Here is a 22,550-nt window from a genome sequence, read left to right as displayed (position 1 = left end):
TCCCCAAGGTGCTTTTTAAAGAGGCAGCTGTTTTCTTGTTTTTCTTTGAAGACATTTCACTTCTCATCCAAGAAGCTTCTTCAGCTCTTACTGGATGGTGAGGAATGGAATGGAAATTCACACAGGAAGATGTTAAGGAAAATAGTCTAGTCTTCCTGTGAAGTACACATTAAAGAAGACAGAAGCCTTAATATTGAAGCCTACAGAAAGAGAAGAAAACAATAAATGAAGCAATGTTGTCATTCCATACATTGCAGGAATATCAGAAAAGCTCAGGGGGATCTTCAGCCAATACAACATACGTGCACACTTCAAACGCAAGAGTATACAAAGGCAGAAGCTTGTCCACCTCAAGAATAAAATGCCCAGACACAAACTGGGCAACATGTTATATGCAGTAGAATGCAGTGAGACATATGCAGATCTGAACATTGGGGAAACGAAACTTCATAAATACATGGCACAATATAGAGAAAAAACTCATCAGGACAAGATTCAGCAGTCCATCTGCACTTAAAGGCCACTCTTTTGAAGACAGCAAAGTCCACATTTTGGACAGAGACGATTGCTGGTTTGACAGAGGGGTCAAAGAGACCATCTATGTCAAACTTGGATAGAGGGGGAAGGTTATGACAACATCCATTTCCAGTCTACAACAAGGTCCTTTTAACAGTTCCAAGAAGGCTCCGCACCCATTTGCATTACTTAGATGACCCTAACAGCACAAATAAACCTCCAAATGCCCTTAAAGAATGCAAATGGCATCTGTCTGCAAGGAATATAGATCCTTCCATTCTCTACCATCCAGTCAGAGCTGAAGAAGCTTTTTAGATGAGAAGCAAAACGTCTTCAAAGAAAAACAAGAAAGTCCAGTTGCCTCTTGAAAAAGTACCTTTGAGGTAACCACTGAAGCCAGCATAGCAACCTAAACTTCTCCCTAAACTATATAATTTTGCATTCATCCAAAGCTACATTATGGTTACCAATGACATAAGGTTGCCAACATCTTCATGGTTGACCTAGAATAGTAATTTCTCAACTTTTGCCTCTGAAATCTCTCTTGTACTTGAGATACATTGATGACATTTTTATCATCATGAAAAAGATTCATTAATCTCTAAAAATTCAGCAACTTCTGTCCCATCATCAGCCTTAGCCACTTGCTTGATGTCACAGAAAAACTACACAATAGACATACAAACTTCACATTGCACAGAAAACATATCTATCTCATGCATATCTAGGTGCTTCCAGTTCCCATCTAGTACATACCACTAAATATCCAGGCTCTATACTACAACCATATTTGTTCTGGCCTACTTGACAGATATGTACCAACTGATGGATATAAGCCAAGCACATAATGAACAAGATCAATAGGCAAATCAATTGAGCCAAATCCATTTCTAGAGGGCACTTATTAAAAGACAAGTCACAATAACAGAAAAGAACGCTACTGGTTGTTGCTTACAGCTACCAGCTTGAGCACTCTGTTGTGTAGAAACTACAATCTACTGCATAGTAATGTAGTTTTATAGAACTACATTACTACTGCGTAATGACACTGCAGTTCCTTAGCAATATATAGCAGATCCATACTTGAATACAGACAAGATATCCAATCTGTCCAGACAAAAATCTAAAGTCCAAGTGTTGTGAAATTAAATGGTTTTTATCATCGTACTTCTGGTTAGCATTCATGGATGTACTCTGCAAGTTTTCTACCTTTTCCTATATAATAGCTGATTCAGTCCTCACATTGGATGTTGTAGATGACTCCTGTTCTTTCTTCTTGGGCTATTGGATCTTTTGATTTACTTAAGATGTTTTGGAAAAGCAACCCTAAGCTGCATATATTGAAACTGATCATCATATTAATGAAAGAGTTCAAAATGATATCATGCCATTTGTAGTAAGGCTTGAAAAGATTTTTTAAAAATAAAAGCTAAGCTACAGTTTAGCTAGAATGAAAACAAACTGTAATGTATAATATTGTTATATTATATAATTTTATAAATGAATTTTATAAATGAAATAAATAAGAGGTTAATAATTTGGATTATACAAGGTCTGTAATTAAACTAAAGATTTAAGCTAAAATGTCTAAATTCATATGGATGGAAGAACAGAAATTTAGTTTGGTTTTCAGTAATAATTGCAATAGTTTGTTTTGTAATGTTTTTTTTTCTTCTTCTTTTCTTTTTGGGTAGATCAATGGGGGAGAAAAAAGACCTGCCTCTGACATGGGAAAGAAACCCAAAACTCCCAAGAAGAAGAAAAAGAAGGATCCTAATGAGCCACAAAAACCTGTTTCTGCCTATGCATTATTTTTCCGAGACACTCAAGCAGCTATTAAGGGCCAAAATCCAAATGCTACTTTTGGCGAAGTTTCTAAAATTGTAGCATCTATGTGGGATGGCTTGGGAGAAGAGCAAAAACAGGTAAAATGTTGTGCAGTTTTTGAAATTATCAATTCATTTACCTTTTATTTTTAGAACATTTTTATCATTAAAACAAGTTCTCGTTATACCCATATATCCAAGAACCAAATTTCTCATTAGATGTATTGACTTATTATCTTCAGGCTAGGGTTAAAGAAGTGGGGGGGGGATCACATATGCATGTATTATATGTTACTAGATGGTCTAAGAATTTTCTTGTGAATTGGAATGCTTGATTTGGAGATAACTATTTTTTGAAAATTGTGAATATGACAGGCATCCAAATTTTTCAAAATTGACCTTGTTGAGTCAAAGCTGCATTCCATTCAATACAGGAACAGGATGATATCATACTCCTATCAGAAAAAACAGAATAACAGTTGGGGACCTTCTAATCCTATTCCCTACTCAAGCAGGATACTCTGTATGGCTTCAGACAAATGGTTATCCAGTCTCTTCTTAAAAGCCTCGTTTTGGAGCACCCACAGCTTCTGGAGCTTCAAATTATCCTTGCATAGATAACCTATGTACATTTGATTCACTGTGGAAACAGAATGTTGAGCAGATTGAGTCTGTATATATTTTTATTATATGCTTACACTTGTTGGTGTTTTGAAAATTAACATAGGTCCATGTCAAAAGTAGCATTGGTTTTCAGTACTCTTTTCTATGACTTTACATTTAAATTCCATAGTACTTAATATCAGTGGCCTGTTAAAGATATATTTTTCAGATGTTTTCTAATAGTTTTTTTGCAATTCCAATTGAATATGATTACTGGTTACTCTTCCCCTTTTGCATATTAATGCTTTATATGCATACATTTTAATAAAACATACATGGATGAAGGTTTCCTACTTTTCATTTTGAGGCTATCCTTGTAAATCCCATTCTAATATTTCTTTCATTTCTACCAAATATAACTTCAGTACTAACGGTAAAGTAATAATTAAAACAATTTCACCTTGATTTAATTAGTGCTTTTTTCTGTCTATAGTGCCTGAGAATAATCATAATATTTTGAGATTTTCTAATAGTTGTAATGACTCGATATATATATCAGTTAGATTGTGTTTTGTAAATGAGTTTGCTTAATAATACAATAATTTAGCCCTGAATGTGAACAAATCACATTATAATTTTTCACCTACTTGATTGTTAGGTTAAGAAAACAGTTTTATCAGATAACTGAGTTTTTATCATTGCTTTGGTTTTTAAAAAATCAGGACAATTCTGTTTTGAAATAGATACGTTTTGTAAAACCAAAAAATGAGTGTTAAAAAAAGAAAAATATCAAAATGAATGGTGTTAATGCAATGAAAATTAATTACATCTACAGAACAATTAAAGAGCCATGTGAGTGATCTGCACTTCATTGCTATAATAAGAATGAATTAACCAAATGGCACCAGCATGTGGACAAATTTATCACAAATATTGTTAGGCAAATGCCTCTGACAGCATTTTTTCAATTACAGGCTTGAAACTGTCATTGAGGAAGTTGCATTGTTAGCTAATTGAAAGGAAAATAGGGTTTTCCTAGAAAAGCTTTCAGAAAACATTTTGGATTCAGTTTAGCATTTTAGCTTTAGCATTAGTTCCTCATGTGCAGCAAGGGATATCTAGTATTTTCAGCTTTGGGCATGTAGATCAGCATCTTCCCATGTGATGTTTAAAGTCTTGAAGTCATCTATGAACATTCTTAGCCATGTATTTCAAGGGCATCCTCTTGGTCATTTGGCATTGGGAACTCATTGCTATCTTGGGAATTTGATTATTCTCCATGCAGAGTACAAGACCTACAAGTTGGAGTCTCCTGCATGTGACAATGTTATGTAATTTGGAGGAGAAACTCTTTTACAGCACATTCTTCATTAGTAACATGGTCAAAATAGTGAAAATATAATAGGGTTCAGTTTAACTCCTGTAAAATTATTGCTTCTTCTAAATATAATTTACATATCAAATAATAAAGAATTAGCATCTTTCTTGGTTTTTTGTTGACCTCGAAAGGATGGAAGACTAAGCCAACCTTGAACCACTCAGGATCAAACTTCTAGCAGTGAGCAGAGTCAGCCTGCAATACTGTATTCTGACAACTGTGCCACCACAGTTCTGCATTCACTCAGCACCCATTAATTTTTGATCATATTTTTCCCCTCATGCATACTTTAGGTACCTTATTCCCATGGAATTCTACTATGACATTTTTTTTTATTTATCCAGTCCTCATTCTCATGTAACAAAGTGGGCAGTAGCATACTCTTAAACACAGCCATTATCAATTAATTCTTTGCAATTGCTGTACTGCTTTTCTATCAGCACGTTGCATGCCTTAGAACAGTGGTTGCCAACTGGTGGGCCATGAGAAAATTTTGGAGGGCCGCAGAGAAATCTCACCCCCAGAGCACCCCTACAAAGCAATTAATCCAAGCTGCGTGGAAACACAAGGCTGCACTGCCCACATGGCCCGCGGGAACCCTCCCCGCCCACTCACTCCTTACCCAGTAAACTTGCCTGCTAAATTGTTATTTTTCCTTTTTCCGACCATCATCTGTTCTGCTGTGCCAGGAGATTTAGATTAGCTAGGAAGCAGGAAATGGTTGTATTTCTTGCTTTCTAGCTAGTCTTTAGATCTTTGGCTCAGCACAGCCAAACCCCCCTTAGGACTGAAGGTTTGCTTGCAAGCAGATCCAGTACAGACTCACAACAAGCAAATTTGAGAGATTGAGCTAGCTGATGGCTGATAGATAGATCACTGAATGATTCTGTGAGCAAGTCAATCTTCCTGCTTTGCCTGATTTTGGGTAAAAGTTGCTCTTTTTATAAAAAAAATCAATATTTACATGCATGGTGTGTTGTGAGCTAATTTTGTGAGTTTGCTTGCTAGCTAATTTTATGAGTTTGCTTGCAAGCAAATTTTATGTGACAGACTGAGCTAGCCAATGGCAGATAGATAGATCTCTGAATGAATCTGTTATCCTGTGAGCAACTCAATCTGCCTGCTCTGCCTGATTTTGGGTAAAAGTTGCTCTTTTTAATAAAAAATTCAATATTTATATAAATATTTATAATATTTACATACAAGCCATGCCCAGCCAGTCGCATGACCAAGCCACACCCACAAATTAGGCCACACCTACGGAACCGGTTAGTGATCCCTGGGATCTAAAATTATGAGTTTGATGGTCCCTGAGGTCCAAAAGGTTGGCGACCCCTGCCTTAGAACACTCCTTCCAGTATTCATTCACTTCAGTTTCTTTGCATTTCATTGCTTTTATTTTTATTCTCACTGCTGAAAGCATCTTGCTTTATCTTCTTTACACTTTTCTCAAATCATTTTTTATTTCTTTCAAAATTTATGACGATGTTTCTTTTTTTTAAAAAAAATCACTTTTTATGTCAGATTCTCTTTGCTCTCCTTTGGTCTTTGTGCCTTTTTTCTTTCTGCTTACATACTATTAAAAATTCCTTATTTTGTGGAGCTCATTAATTCTATTAGAATGCATGGTTTTCAGCAATGAAGTCTTCTATAGAATGCTTTTTAGTAGGAGAAACTATAAACTAGGTTATTACTTATTAATATTACAATAGTAATGTATTACATTACATTGCAGCATAAAGAAAGTACTGATCAGTTGGGGGCTTATTTTGGCCAACATAGCATAAATGCAACCAAAGTCCAGTTTTACCCTAAGCAACTCACTGCATTCTGTGTAAGCTAGGATCTCTACTTTTTACTGTTGCTACCTTCACTTCACCCATCATATGCAGTGTCCTGATACCCATTCTAAGTATGAATTAATTTGCCTCTTGTTTTTTAGAATTTACGCACAAATCATTGCAGACAGTTCTTTCAAGTGTTTGCCAGATATGTTTATGCTAATTGATGAAAACATCCAAGGGTTTCTCATTTTCCAGCTGTGTTTATTTCACTACTATGCCGATTATTAAAGGAAATCTATGTTAATCACTACAGTTTGACAGTTTCTGTTCTAAACTATAGAGAAACCAATGTGTAATGCATTAAAGAACGTGCAATAAAGCAAACATAAACATTTGCTACATCTTTTCATATGATTCAAACCTTAAAGTAAAATTCAAACAATGATCAATTCTCCATTAATTTAAACCAAGCAACCTTGAGGATCTGCCAGATAAATTATTCTGTTTAGCCATTATTATTATTTGCTAGTAAATTAAGAATACTTAGATTGATTTAGCAAAGTTGCAAAAGGATGTATTGAGGAATTTGTTTCTTCTACTGATTTTGTGTGTGTGTGTATAAAATCAGTATATACATCACACACGTATCCACGCACAGTAGTTTTTATTGCTTAAAGTGAGATGATGAGCTAAATGTATTATTTATGCTTACATATAGGATTATTTCTGTAAAATGTAAACATTTTATATTCTAGTATGTTAAAAGTTTGTTTCAGGCTATATAAAAAATACTCAGCCTTTTCCTCTCTTTTTTCCTTTATTATGCCAATTCTGACTTTCCAAATTAAAATTATGTAGGATGGAACCAAAAATAGACCTAGAAGGCTGGCTAGAAGGAAGTAAATGACCATATAAATCCTTATTGGAGGTAACCAATAATAGATAACAGTGTTTATATGTGGAAATCGTATATAGTAGATCTACCATGTTTGACTGGTAGGCAGGTGTCAGTATGAACAGTGTGATGAGATTGCATTTGTGGGTGATCAGCATGGATTGTTTCTTGCATATATTTAAGTGGAATGTTGTTGGGATCTACTGTGCATCCCACCTTTCATTTCTGAAAATATACAAATTTATATAGGGCCTTTGGTTTCCCCTTTAATCCTATATTTATATTCATGTGAGGCTTTGAATATTTTTTTCATAGAAACTAAGGGTTATTGACCTTGTGCAATTTTGCTCTTTTTTTGTTTTTTGTTTCTTCTTGCTCTGTCTTCATAGTAGGCCCTTTTACACTCAATTGTTTCTAACACATTTTCTTTAGGGTTTTTTTTTACCCTGGATATGCTTTTTCATTATGCCAGAAGAACTGGACACATAAGATTACTTAAGATTTAAAGCAGGGGTGGGATTCTACTGGTTCGAACCAGTTGTTACGATTCCATTTTTATATAAAAAAAAATTATTTGGGTTTTCACAAAACATAATACAAGTAAAATTTCTTTTTTTTAGAATACCGTGGTCCTGGTTTATCACTTCTCCATACAGACACAAATTCAATTTCATATTCATCCATATCTTACTACTATTTTAACATTTTCTCAATAATTTTTCCCTTCCCTTAGTTTTCTCAACCTTGCTTTTAATTATCTCATTCTTTTCTAAATTCAATTATATATATCTTTTTCTAAGTTTCAATACCTTTCTATTCATTATATTTATACTTTTTTCTGTCCTGTTTCAATTTCATATTTTCTTTTCTCATTAAACAAATTTTTTCCCTGTAGTTATTAATTGGAGTATAACACCTTTGTATCTTTTAATTTTTATCCATTCAACTCTTATTTAAACTTCAGTTTATGCCTTTACAATTATAACATTCAATATTACACATAACTTCCAGTCGAATTCTGCTTGGTACATTCTTAAAATACGCAAAGTTCTTAAAGAGAAAATATATATATAACAATAATAAATAAAATACTTTTTCTATTCCAATTCAGCTCTATCATTAATGTTAGTTATAATCTTTGACATCTTTAACATTTCTTTTCAATAGGGTATCATATTTCTAGGAACACTTATAATATTTCCATAATTTTTTCATGTTTCTTTCATATTCCTCTTCACTTAAATTTTTATAACACATTTATAATAATTAAAATGTTCCACTCCTTTCCTAATTTCATTCTCTCATTCTTTTTATTTCATTTATTTATTAAACATTCCATTCCATTACAATGAGTATTTTATCTATCATTTTAATCACACTTGTTTCATATTTTCAAAGTTCATTTCTATTTCTAATATAACAATACTATCTTATGGACCGTTGCAGAATCCCCCTTTCAATTCAATTTTCACCCATTATCTCTGTGTTTTCTAAATAGGCGTATACCCTTAATCCTTGTACATTTTCCCTGTTTCTCTACGTCCTGTTTCTGTCGTTTATAATTTCTTTTCCTTTCCCTCTTCCCCCTCTTCTTCTCCCTTCCCTTTTTGACCCCTTCTCTCTCTAATTCTAATTCTCTCCTCTGTAATCCTCTCTTTTCTTTCTTCCTAATGTTGCAATTACTTTTCAAACTATTCTTTTTGGGGGTTGTTTTTTCAGATCTTAAATTTTCCACTCTCTTTCCCCCCTTTCCTTTCTTTTCCCCACATAGAAATACTTGGTCATTGAAGATGGCTTCCTTTTTATCCTGCCCTTCTTGTTCTACAGGCATTTCTTGTTTCTCATAGTTCAGCATCTCCATTTCTAAAAATTGAAATACGAAGCCAAAAGTACCTCTTCTTTCTTGTGCATCTTCTTTCTGTTTTTTAAGTTCCATTCTCAATTCTTGTGATACCATTTTAAAAAAATTTAAACAACCATCCAATTAATTTTAGTCCTTTAGATCCAATAGCCCAAAATCCAAAAATCACCAAGTAATCCAAATAATCCAAAGCTGTTACTTCTTGCTTCTTTTTTCCACTTTCTCTTCCTGGGTTCTCTTATCTTGTTGCAAAGTTTCAGTTAAAATTTATCTTTTAGGAATCTTGTTAAAGTTTCACTGTTAATTCCTTTCACTTCCAGGTGGTCTCCATTTTTCCAGATCCCACCCTTTTGTTTTTTTTTCCTTTTTTTAAAAGTTTTTGAGAATCCAGAAATCTTTATTATCCCTTTGACATTTTATTTTCAGCTTAAATACCTGTTAATGTCAAAATGGATTTTTGCCTGTTTCTTGCTTAAATCTCTTAGTTGTCAATATAGGGAAGAAAAGAAAAAAAACCAAATCCTTTCCCTTCCCTCTCTCATTCGCCGCTTTGAAGTCTTCTTTGGAAACAATGTTCTTTATAATTCAAATTCCAGGGTACCTTGTATTGTTGCTTTTCAGTTTGACCCGGTCAGCCAAAACTTTCTCTTCTTATCTTGCATATTCTTTTCTGGTCGAGTTCTTCTTTGAGGTGGCCATTTCTGACCACTGCTGCAACCGCCTTCGGGAAAGGGAGTAATGGCCAGCTGGGGAGAAGAGATGTGACTCTCCTGGATCCTGCTGGCAGTCTCCCCGCCTTCACCACCTCTATGGGGTGGCTTAGTCCCAAAACCAGCCAGCTCGGGGTGCTCCAGTGGCAAGCACAAATTGAAACTGCACATGATCATAGATTTCGGTCTGTCACCGAAGCTCAAACTGGAAGCCCAGTTGTTACGATTCCTGGTCCTTCGGAAACTGGTAAAATGGTCCCCTGGCTAGCCCTGCCCTTTTCCGCCTGCTCCTGCCCAGTCACTCCTTATTGCGCATGTGCGACAATCACTGTTGGCATTCTCCCCCATGCCCGCACTGCCCAGTCACTCCTTATAGCACAGGTGCGCTGCATCACTTCCCACATTTTCCCGCCCGCTGCCATCACTTCCAGCAGCAGCAGCCGCCAGCCAGCCTTCCACCATCTGATCTTTCAAGGTGAGTGAGGCTCTGCAAGCCCCAGTCACCTACATGCCACTGCTGCCGCCAACTCCAGTTGAGTCCTAACTCCTGGGCTGGCCTAGGCCACCATTGCCATGCCACCATTGCCCTCGCCCTTGCCATCACTGCCTCCACAAGCCCCGGCTGAGTCCTGACTCCCAGGCTGGCCTAGGCTGCCACCGCCATGCCACTGCCACCCTTAGCACTTGCCTGCAAGCAAGCTTCCTTCCACTTGCCTGTCTTGCTTAGCCACCAGCACCGGGGCTCAATGCTGCACTCGTTGCCTAGCAAGCTTTCCCCCCATCCCACTTGCCTGCCTTGCTGGTGGCTGAGAGGAAGACAAGCCAGGGCTGACCTGTCACCAGTTGGGTCCTGCCTGGATTCTTTGCAGCTGCTTGGTGGGGATGGGGGTGGCGACCAGCGAGCACGATACTATGCCGCTTGGGCCCTTTTGTCTGCCAGAGAAGGCAAGCCAGGGCTAAGAGCTGCTGGACTCCCCACCAGCTCGCATCTCCACTCAGGCGCAGCAGGCAGTGAGGTGTACCCTGGTGCAAAGAACAGGGCGGTGAATCCCAGCTGCTGCCTCTTTCCCAGCTGGAACAGAGCTGATAGCCCACATGCCGTCTCCTAGCAGAAGGTCCCGGGATCTCACATGTACACACGTGAAGTCCGGAAAGGAGACAATGTATGGGCGAGTCCCTGTGGCACCATGAGGTGCATCGCTCTGTGTATGCCCAAGAAGAAGGAGAAGACTTGGGTGAACTTTTCTGCCTCCCTTCACTTTGCTCCACTGCTGCTCGGAAGGCAGCCACCCCAGCCTCTCCCTTTAAGGTACTTTGATGCAGAAGGAGGGACCAAAAAGGGACAGGCAGGGTACAGGAGCTGTCTTCTGACTCCTGGCCGAGTCTCATGATGTCCCCATCCCCCCTCCAACTGCCACCTCTTTGCTGGCTGGAGAATCCTCCAGCTGCTGCTCCCGGCTTGGTTCTAGCCAGCAAAGAAGTGGCTGCTGCAGGACCTTCAAAATCACAAGCCCACTGCTCAATTTCTGCCTTTTCCCTGAGGATGAAATAAACAAAATGAGCGGCATGCTCCAGCTGCTACCCCCACTGCTCTCTTTCTGCTTTCTCACACCATAAAAAGGAGCTGCCTTCTGACACCCAGCCAAGTTTTGTGGTGTCCCCTTCCCCCCGGCATCTGGAGGTTATTGCAGCAAAAATTCTAGGTGCCGCATTCTAGGCACTGGCCATTCTGGCTCACCCCATTGACTGCTGCATCGGTCCACTCAGACTTGCTTTGCCAAGTCCCACCGGTGCAGCGGGCTCAATGGGATGAACCTGTGTGACAGGCACCTAGAACGCAGCCGCAGTGGCATGTTGGAGAAGTGGAGCAAGCAAAAACGGAGGTCGGTAATTTTCACTGCAAAAAGCCTGCAGCTGCTGTGTCTTTTTTCATTGCATCTGGAGTCCAGCTGCATAGAAAAAAACAAGTGGCAGCTGCAAGCATTTCTTGACAAGGGCGATGTGGGCTGGTGAGGAGCCCAGTGACAAAGCCCTGGCTTGCCTTCCCTGGCAGCCAGCCACGGGAGGAAGGTAGTCATGGCCGTGGGACGATGAAAGAGGTGGTCATGGGGGAGAAAACAGGGAGATTAAGGGCCAGGGTGTTGAGGTATTCCCCTTTAGGAGAATGAGTACACTCAGGGAAACGTAGTGAGAGTGGTGAGGAATAACACACAACCAGCAGCATACAGATACACTGAATAGTAAAATGTAGGTTTTACTTCCTGTAAACGGGTAAACAAAGTCCAACAAACAGTCCAAATCATACATGGTTAAAGCAGGTAGTATTCAATACAATCAGTCCAGGGATAATCCAAAAACAAAGTCCAGTATCATAAACAAAGTTCAGTAAACGGAGTTTGCTAACAGTTTGCAAGACTCACAGCAATTCCAGCAGAACGACAATCAGGCAAAAGGCAATAGGGAAATGCAAAAGAGAACAAACCAGGTTTCTGGCTCCATCTTATGGCCATTGGAGGAACCTCAGCCAATCACAGTTACAACATTCTCTTAAACATATAACAGTATTAAATGACTATCCTGGTTTATATATTGCCAACCCAACTGTTAGGTGACTATCATTCCTAACATTCTTCCCTTTGGGTAGGACAATATATAAAACCTTACAGTTTAAGTTCATATGCCTCACAGCAAGACTTACGTTTTTCAGTGCCTTGGCCTTTCGAAAAATGATCTGCAAGGTTATTCTCTGACATGCAGTACTCCCGTTTAATAATTTTACTTTGAACACATTGTCTCACATTCAGATATCGTAGATCGGTGTGTTTTGATCTTGTCTTTACAGTGAGATTGGAAGCCATCTGAATTGCTGATTGGTTGTCTTCATATACAACAATAGGTTCCTTTACATTACTTCCCATGTCTACCATTAATTGTTTATAACATACTAAGTCCGTACATAATAGAGACAAACATGAGAACTCAGCCTCCATTGTTGATAAGCTTAGATGTTTTTGTCGAATAGACCGCGGTCCAATTAACACCTTTCCTAATAACACCACAGTACCTGACGTTGATTTACGTGTAGGTACATCTGTAGTGAAACTTGCATCGGCATATGCAGTTAAACTTAGTTCATCCTTAGGCTCCCAATTTAATGTATAATGCATCGTTCGTTTAAGATATCTCAACACATGCTTAGCAGCTTGCCAGTGCCTTTCAGTAGGCTCAACTTTAAACCTGGCTAATTGGTTGACACTATATGCTGTATCTGGCCTAGACCAATTAGGATAAACTACCAATTAATGATTGATAAATGTCTTTATCAAAAGCAGGACTTTGCACATCACTGGGCTAAACTCCTGGCTCATTGCTGTCTTAGCTGGCTTACAAAGTTCCATTTTAAAGTTCTTCAGTAACTGGTTAATTTTATCTCCCTGTGAGATTTTGTAGCCTCCCCTAGTTTTATCTATTTTTGAACCAAGATACTATTTAATCTCACTTAAATGTTTTATTTTAAATTTCTTGAAATAATCCCAGTAGTTTCTTGCTCAGGTTTAGTGATTAATGCTATGTCATCAGTGAACAATAGCAACAATGAAATTACACCATAACTTTCTTTTTTGAATAAACATGGATCAGCCATGCCAGCTACAAAACCTATCTTTGTTAATTCCTTCACTATGCATTGGTTCCATTCATAGCCTGATTGCTTCAAGCCATATAGTCTCTTTTTTAATCTCCAGCGATCAGTTTTTACCCCCAAAGGCTTCTTTAAATATATAGTATGTTGCAATGGTGCATGCTGATATGCTGTCTCAGCATCTAAATGGTTTATTATGTATTTATTTTTAGCTGCCCACATTAATACTTGTCGTAGTTGTTGGCTGACTGATTGAACCCTTGTGCTTCTAACCTGGCTTTATGGGTAACAGTCATCCACTTACACCCTATGGCATGCTCACCTGGTGGTAACCTGACATTTTCATATACCTCCAAACTTCGTAAGGATTTCAGTTCCTAATCCATTGCTTCCTGCCAAGCAGCCTGATCCTTAGCAGGATACAGTTTCAGTTCAGTATATTTACTATATTTACTTGGCATGCTATACTAGTCTGATATCTATCTGATGGTCATGTTACACAGGTTGAACGTCTAGGCAAGTCAGGACTTACTGGTGGACTCTCCTGTTCCACCTGCTCCTGTTCTCCTACCTCCTCCTGTGCCTGTTTTTCCTTTTTAATGGCTATTGATGGTTTAACTATCTCATCATTAGGGACTACTTGGGTGTCAATAACAACATCATTGTTAGATTCCTGTTCTAGTTTATTCCACCCAATGTGCTCAAGAAATTTAGCACTAGTGCTACAGTAAATATTAGCTGTGCCTGGAGCCCAGAATCTAAATGATTCTGGTTGGCCTCGTAACCTATGACAAAGAATTTCCTAGCTCTATGTTGCCCTTTCAGTCTTATTTGTGAGGGAATATGAACCCATGCTGGAGCTCCAAATGTGTTTAGATAACTTAAATTTGGCTTTCTGCCATGCCAACGAGTGAATGGCAATTCACCAGTTGTTGTGTTCTTCACATTGTTTAACACATGGTTGCTTCACATTATGGCTTCACCTCACAATGTTTCAAGCAAATCTGAATCTGAAGATAATATAGTGCGAGCCATGGCTTGTAACATTTGCCCTCTTCGTTCTATAAACGAGTTATGTTGTGGCCTGTAAGGTGCAGAATGCTTATGCTCGATACCAGCCAATTTCAACATCATTTGGAATCTATTATTAATAAACTCAGTCCCGTTATCTGTAACTAAAGTAATTACTCTATGTTTCATTTTCCTTTCTGCAAATCTTAGCCAGTTAAAGAAATGTTGGAACGTTTCTGTTTTGTTTTCATTAGATAGCAAAAACCATACCATGAGTAATGGTCTATTATACTTAAAACATAGCAGGCACCTTCCAAACTAGGTTTCTTAGGACCGATTATGTCAGTAAACACAACCTCTAAAGGATCTTTGGTCTTAAACACATTCAGTCTGTTTGCTGGAGTAACCTTGCTTTTCTCCTGGTTACATGCAATTACAGTTTAAGTACTTGCTACAGGGTTTTAATTTTACTCCCTCTGACAATTTGACAGTTTGTTTCAGCATTTTGAAATTAATGTGCCCCAGACGTCTATGCAGTAAATATATACATTCGTCAGGTGGCTTAACATTGTTATAAACTGAGTTATCCATCTGCAACTGGTCATCATGTATAACATATAAATCATTCTCTAAAGTAGCAGTAACACTTTTATCCTCTTTCTCTATTATACAGTTATCTCTCCTAAAGGTTATTACATAACCAATATTAACTAAAGCCCTTACTGATAACAAATTAAATTTCAGTTTAGGTACATATAACATAGATAAATGCTCATTTGCACATGAACAATGTGCAGTACCTTCACCAGATGCTTTCATCTTCCATTCATTTGCCAATGATACATTTTGTTTACTCGTGGACATCTTTACAAACCTCTCTCTATTTCTAATAATGCACTGCGATGCTCCACTATCAACTACCCACTAATCATGGTTTACAGTTGAATTGCTAGACATAGCTAAATTAACATTCTTCTTAGCCCTCTGGTGATTACCAGTATTCTGTCATTTTCCCTTCTTACAGAATCTAGCTTTATGTCCCCTAGCCACACAAGAAAAACATTTCCTAATGGTATAGGCAGTTGAAAACAAATCCTCTTCTTGTGGTTGTTTCTCTCTTAGTTGGTCTCTATCCAGCCTTCTTCTTGCCTCTTATAACAATCGTCCGGTTATGTCAGTCAATGTCAGTTCATTTCTGGTCAGGATTTCCAGTGAAGATACGTAATCATCATAACTTTCACGCAATGAGGAAAGAATGATGTAAACCTGATACAGCTCTGAAAAAATCAGTTCCCTTTCATTTAGCTCTTGAAAAATTCTTTTCATAAAGTTCAAATGAGCTAACATATCTCCACCTTTCCTAAGACATGCTCTAAACAGTTTATGTGTAAGATGTATGTGTGCACCTACACTGTCATGAACATAAACCCTCTTCAAATTCTCCCAACACCTAGCAGCAGACTCTTCTCCATGAATATGGACTAGCTGCTGATCACTCAGTGTTAGTCTAATTATACAAAGAGCTTGTTTGTTGTTCTGTTTAAAGTCAGCTAACTTTTTGGTATCGTCCTAATTATTTGGATCCCAAGCATTTACATCCGGTGAATCCTGAACTGCAGCCCATAACTCTTCCCTACGCAGAAGTAGACTACACTTCATAGACCAGGAAACATAGTTTGTTCCATCCAGCCGGGTTATCAGTGATAGACTTGGTGACGGGTCTTATGCCATCTTTACCAGGACAGTAACCCACAATTAAACAGTAAACAGCTGTCTGTATACGGTACTGTGTATTCACACTAACTCTCAGTTATCTGAGCCTGGTGTGGCCTGGGCCCATAACCAGTGTTGAGGTATTCCCCTTTAGGAGAATGACTGCACTCAGGGAAACGTAGTGAGAATGGTGAGGAATAACACACAACCAGCATACAGATACACAGAATGATAAAATGTAGGTTTTACTTCCTGTAAATGAGTAAACAAAGTCCAACAAACAGTCCAAATCATACACAGTTAAAGCAGGTAGTATTCAATACAATCAGTCCAGGGATAATCCAAAAACGAAGTCCAGTATCATAAACAAAGTTCAGTAAATGGAGTTTGCTAACAGTTTGCAAGACTCATAGCAATTCCAGCAGAACAACAATCAAGCAAAAGGCAATAGGAAAATGCAAAAGAGAACAAACCAGGTTTCTGGCTCCATCTTATGGCCATTGAGGGAACCTCAGCCAATCACAATTACAACATTCTCTTAAAGATACAATAGTATTAAATGACTATCCTGGTTTATATATTGCCAACCCAACTGTTAGGTGACTATCATTCCTAACATAGGGCCTCTGAAAGGGGGAACGAGGTGACATGTGTGACTGGTGAAGAGAGAGCGGGTGGCATGTAGGATTAGCCCAGGCCTTTGACAGATTAGGCTAGGCTAGATAGATTAGAGAAGGGATAGAGAGAGAGGAAAGAGAGATAGAGAGAAAAAAGAAAGAGGGAAAGAGAGAAAAGAAAGAGGGGGAGGGAAGAGAAAGTGAATGGGAAAGGGAGGGAGAGAGAAAGAGAGAGAGAGAGACAGAGAGAAGGAAGAGACAAGAAAGAAAAGAAAGAAAGGGGAAAGAAAAAAAGGGAGAGAAAGGAAGAAAAGGGATAGACAAAGAAAAAGGGGGATGGAAGGAAGAAAAAGGAAAGGAAGGAAGGGAGGGAGGGAGGGAGGAAGGAAGGAAGTGAATGAGATATATGGACAGATACATGGAAGGAGTGAGGGAGGGAGGGAGAAAAAAAAGGAGAGAAAGGGAGGACAGAAACCCTGGCTTCAGAAGACTCTGAAACAGCACAGCAATTTACAGCTGGCCTGCAAGGGATCTCGGAGGTCATCTTCTAGCCCAATCCGCTGCTCCAGCAGGGCTAGAAGGAAGAGAGAGAGAGAGAGATTGCATGGCTGCCAAAACTCCCAAAACAGGTCAAGTAGCTCTGGGGAAATCAATCATAAATTAGAACTCTTGCTAAGCAACCGGCCATTAAGCAAGGACCACTTGTAATTTGATTTGCCAGCCACATGGCCACACCCACCCGGTCACATGACCAAGCCACAACCAGCTGGTCATGTGACTACCAACCAAACCATGCCACATGTGACCAGAAAGCCACGCCCAGCCAGCAAGCCATGCCCAGCCAGTCACATGACCACCAAGCCACACCCACAAATTAAGACACACAGATAGAACCAGTTGTTAAAAAATTTGAATCCCACCCCTGATTTAAAGGTAAAGCTTTCTTTAATTAAAAAAAATGCCCTATTACCCTATATTTTGAAAGGTGGTTTGATAGATTCTTTCTACTTTTTGTAGCTGTAAACTTTTTTTAAAAAAGAAAATTAGAATCAGATGTAAATTTATTAAATGAAACTTAAGTTCGTAACTGAAGACCCAGTGCAGATATAATAGCAAAAACAACTTAGAAACAAATTGTCCTTGTTTATGTTATTGTGAATGACTTTGATATCACACAGAGTTCAGTACATCAGGTAGTTTTCTTGAAAATGGAATTCCATGCCCACACAAAATTTGCTGCACAAAGTTCACATCTGTAACAACATCAATCTTGGCTGAGTCACAGCTAGAACTAGCTGATCCCAGTACATGTGAATTTGAATGTGCATGTTTATTTAATCCATGTCCTTGGTTAAGGTAGCAGGAAGGCAGGGTTATGTACCTCAGGAAAGATTTGTTATCATCGGATAAGACACTCCAGAGAATGGTTCGAATGCTGTACCATATGCTTTCTTTCAGGGCTGCATAATTTGTTCTCAGGAATATTAGCTGCAACAGTTCAGCTCAATAGCAACACCTCATTATTTTATCCCTCAGTATTTATTCCTATGTTTGACGCCTCATGAAATTACTGTTAATGTGTTTATATAAGGGCAGATCTGACACAAGTGGGAAGGATTTAATTTCCCACTCAGTCTTTCCCGCTGATACATCCTCTTTCGCCTGGTAGAAGTGGCAAGTGTAAATAGTTAATTTGCTTCAATTATGAGCCTGTCCTGCTAAATTAGAAGCAGCAGGGATATGAAGAGCTAGAATTATACTTCTGAGGCAGCTGACAAATCCTCTGAGCCCACAAAATCAAATCATTTACTCCTCACTGGTGTTCATAAACCCACTAGATAAATGCTGCAGCTTATTCGGTATCAGTGGATGATACTCACAATATGTCTTATGCTTTAGGAAATGTAAATCTTTTGAGCACACAACCAATGTTTGTACTTATAATACCTTTTTCTTTATCAAACAACAGCTTCATAATACTTTAAAATACTAAATATGTTTTGAACTGTTTACAATTTTCTGTGAATTTGTTGGGCCTTGCTCCAAGATTTGTGAATCACAAAGAACATATTTTTATGATATCCAGTATAAAGTTAAATACACCACATTTTCCTTTCATGTAGCCATAGAAAATTATTTTCTTTTTTTTATTTTCCCTTGTTTTACAAAGATATAAAAATAGGAAATAAATGCATTTACTAAACAGAAATATGTCATATATTCATATAACCCATGTCATACAATCCATATTTATTTACTTTATAACATCTTTATATTGAGATCAAATATATGTCAGATATGATATTTATCAAGTAAAAGAAAGTTTTGTCATTTTAGTCAGCTGTCAGAGTTTCAGTAGACCCATAGAAGATCAGCATGCCTCATGTTCTCCTAGCAATTATAAAAATAACAAACTCCAATTAGAACCATCTGATTAAGCAGTTATCTTTGGAGAAACAGGTAGTAATTTCCTACTTCCAAGAAATGAGCAAGAGCAAAGCTACCAGGCTGTGCCTCTTGTCTAGAAAATCTTCCTGGTCAAAATCAACTACTCTCCTCCCTGTATTGAATTCAGGAAAATTTTGAAACCAGAGGCTTTTGTCCAACATTTAGAGTTTAAATTGATGTCATTGATATGTGTATGTGAAAATTTACAGAATTGAAGCTTTTATTTGATAAGATTAGTTACCTTTCTCCTCTCTTTACTAGTTTTAGTTATTTGATTGTGCATGTTTTTGTTTATAACGTAGCATTGTTGTTTTAGATATTGTGTATATCTTCTGCAATGTCAAGGAAGGAAGTCTGACATAATGTCAAAGATCTAAGTAGATCTCTATAGTTATACTTTATTTCTCCTATGTTTCAGATGAAGAACCTGAAATGAACGATCTAGAAAAATTTTTTGCAGATGGTTTCTTATTGATACTAGACATTATGTGATACAGGAGAAAAAAAATTCAAATATTTATATAACGGTAAAGGTTCCCCTTGCACATACATGCTAGTTGTTTCGGCTTTAGGGGTGGTGCTCATCTTCGTTACAAAGCCAAAGAGCCAGTGCTGTCCAAAGACGTTTCCGTGGTCATGTGGCTGGCATGACAAAACGCCGAAGGCGCATGGAACGCTGTTGCCTATCTTCCAAAGTGGTCCCTATTTTTCTACTTGCACTTTTACATGCTTTCGAACTGCTAGGTTGGCAGAAGCTGGGACAAGTAACAGGAGCTCACTCCATTCTGCGGTGCTAGGGATTCAAACCACTGAATTGCCAACCTTTCTGATCAACAAGCTCAGCATCTTAGCCACTGAGACACCCCGTCCCTTAAATTTTTATATATAACACATAAAATGTGTTCTGTCTCACCTTTCCTCTTTCTGAAAAGATGAAAGAGTACACACACACACAAACACAGGCAGGCAAGCTGGCTCGGACTTCACAGAGTTAATTTTTTGGAACTGATAATATTCGTGGCATTCCACCACGTCCTGCCTGCCAAGTCCGAACTGATAGCAAATAAAATTTTACTCACAGAAAATCACAAGGCAGTCCACAAAGAAAATCTGAAGTAAGGTTAAACTTTGTCCCGTACAAAGTTTCAGGAGAAAACACACCCACTTTTATCCCCTGTGGGGTGTGGCTCAATGACTCAGCTCATTCTCTGACCCTCCCACGGCACCTACGTTGTTGCTCACATTTCTCCCTACAACTCTGCTTAGGATCGAGCCAACACTCTTCCTCTTTACTCCCTGTCAGGGGCTGCTCTGATATTCCTTCCTCCTGATTAATCTCAGGCTGTTCCTCTCGGTTGTCTGATGGAATCTGAGGCATTACCAGGGAGGAAGGTCCTGGGGAGGAAGGCATTGCCAGAAAGGAAGGTCCTGGGGAGGAAGGCATTCCCAGTTGTTCCTCCTCATCTTCCAGGTCCTCTTCCTCTGACAGCATAGGCTCGGGAATTGGGGCCACAACACTATCCCCCACCGCAGGGGCCTTCCCCCAAGTCTGACAGTCAGGATGTGGTCACAAGGGGAAATGGTCATGGAACATCTGTATAAGGTCCGGGGTATGGATTGTGGAAGCATCCACCCTGGAGAGGGCCTCCGGCCCATCCCCCTGCCTCTCAATCAAATACTGGAACCGCTCTTTCAGCCAGCGGGAATCCCTAATGCTGGCCACCTTGCCTTCTATTGCGCCATCTTCACCGGGCACAGGTGATGGATCAACAGTTGTGGGACGTTGGAGATAACACAAAGGGGCGTCAGGGACCAAAAGGGAATGGTAGAAGACTGGATGAATTCGCATGGAGCACGGTAGAGTCAGTCGATAGGCCACAGGGTTGATGACCGCCTCGATGGGAAATGGGCCAATAAACCAATGGTCCAGCTTCTTTATCAGGCGGTCAACCTGAAGATGTTTTGTAGATAACCACACACGGTCTCCTACAGCCAGTGGAGGTGTTGCCCGTCGAGAGAGATCTGCAAACCACTTGTAATTTTCCTTGGCCTGTATCAGTTGCTGCCAAACTAACTGCTGAACTGAGTGAAGTTCCGAAAGGAATTCCTGGGTCTCAGTAATGGGAATCTAATAGTGTCAAAGGGAAGAACCGCGGATGGTACCCCACATTAGCATAAAATGGTGTCATTTGGGTGGAGGTGTGCTGGGAGTTGCTGAATCTCCCCAGAGGGAGATAATTAGCCCAGTTGTTCTGCTGTTGGTTTACAAAACAACGCAAGTATTGCTCGAGAATGCCGATGACCTTCTCTGTCTCCCCATCAGTCTCTGGATGGTGTGCTGATGACAAGCACACCTGCACCTGTAACATGGTCATCAGGCTTTTCCAAAATTGGGCTGTAAATTGTACATTGCGGTCAGAAACTACCCTGTCTGGCAGACCATGGAGACGAAAAACGTGCTGCAAGAACAAACAGGCAGTTGTACGGGGCCTTTGGCAATTTACGACACAGAATGAAATGGGCCATTTTTGTCAACATGTCGACCACCACCAGCACAGTTGTAAATCCAGAGGACAGTGGTAAATGAGTCAAGAAGTCCATGGAAATCGCTCCCCATGGTCTTTCTGGAGTTGGCAGAGGTTGGAGGAGACCAGGAGGTGCCTCCTCATGGTTTTCGCTTGCCTGCATGGTACACAGCACGTAACATAGGTATGGACATCATGCCATACTCAAGGCCACCAAAAAGTCCACTTTACAAGATGGAGGGTCTTAAAAAAACCAAAATGGCCGGCTACAGGGTTGTCATGACACTGAGTCATAATAAGGGCTCGAAGCGGCCCTGTAGGTATGTACAACCAGCCCTGATGCTTGAGTAAACCCTCCATGGGAAGTCCATGGGGACTCGGGTCCAATTTCCCCCATCCTCTGCTGCGACCAAGCATCTGGGCGCTGCGCCTCTCGCACCTGAATCCACAAGTCCACCGGTTCCTGGACTGCGGCCAAGGATTCTGCTGGCAGCACTGTCCGTGGAGGAAGGAGGTCCTTGGGGAAAAGGTACTCAGGTTTGCAGGACAGGGCATCCACCCTCCGATCATGACCACTGGGGATATAGGTCACAGAAAAGTTGAACCGGGCAAATAACAATGACCACTGGATCTGCTGCTGGTTCAACTTTCAACCATTGATAAGTGTTCTAAATTCCGATAGTCCTTCTGGACCTCCACCTTGTGTCGGCCCCCTCGAGATGATGTCACCAAGCCTCAAACACAGCCTTGATAGCGAGTAACTCTTTTTCCCAGGTGGTGTAGTTGTGTTCAGAAGGAGTGAGTTTCCAGGAATAATAAGCGCAGGGAAAAAGAGTGGCGCTATCCACCGGGGCTTGCAACAGCACTGCCCCAATAGCCACGTTGGATGCGTTGGTCTCCACCACAAAAGAATGATGCGGATCAGGGTGCATCAGGATGGGTTCTGCGATGAAGGCATTCTTGAGGACCTCAAAAGCCTGTTGCTGCGGGGGGGGGCACTGGATCAGGACCTTCTTTTGAAGG

The 22,550-nt window shown here is 39.6% G+C and overlaps 1 protein-coding gene across 2 annotated transcripts in view; it reads left to right on the top strand.

Moving 5' to 3' along the window:
- TOX (thymocyte selection associated high mobility group box) overlaps positions 1-22,550 on the top strand; it is a 215,380-nt gene that overhangs the window by 170,971 nt on the left and 21,859 nt on the right. For both annotated transcript variants that reach the window (XM_026706175.2, XM_087931273.1), the window contains exon 5: positions 2,211-2,441. In XM_026706175.2, the coding sequence (XP_026561960.1) occupies positions 2,211-2,441 (231 nt within the window). The remainder of the gene's footprint in view (positions 1-2,210; positions 2,442-22,550) is intronic.

Source organism: Pseudonaja textilis, chromosome 3 (assembly GCF_049901715.1).
Source record: "Pseudonaja textilis isolate UNSWEBS1 chromosome 3, rPseTex1.2, whole genome shotgun sequence".
Taxonomy (NCBI): Eukaryota; Metazoa; Chordata; class Lepidosauria; order Squamata; family Elapidae; genus Pseudonaja; species Pseudonaja textilis.
Note: the sequence above shows the minus strand (reverse complement) of the source record. Positions and strands in the feature narration are given on the sequence as shown.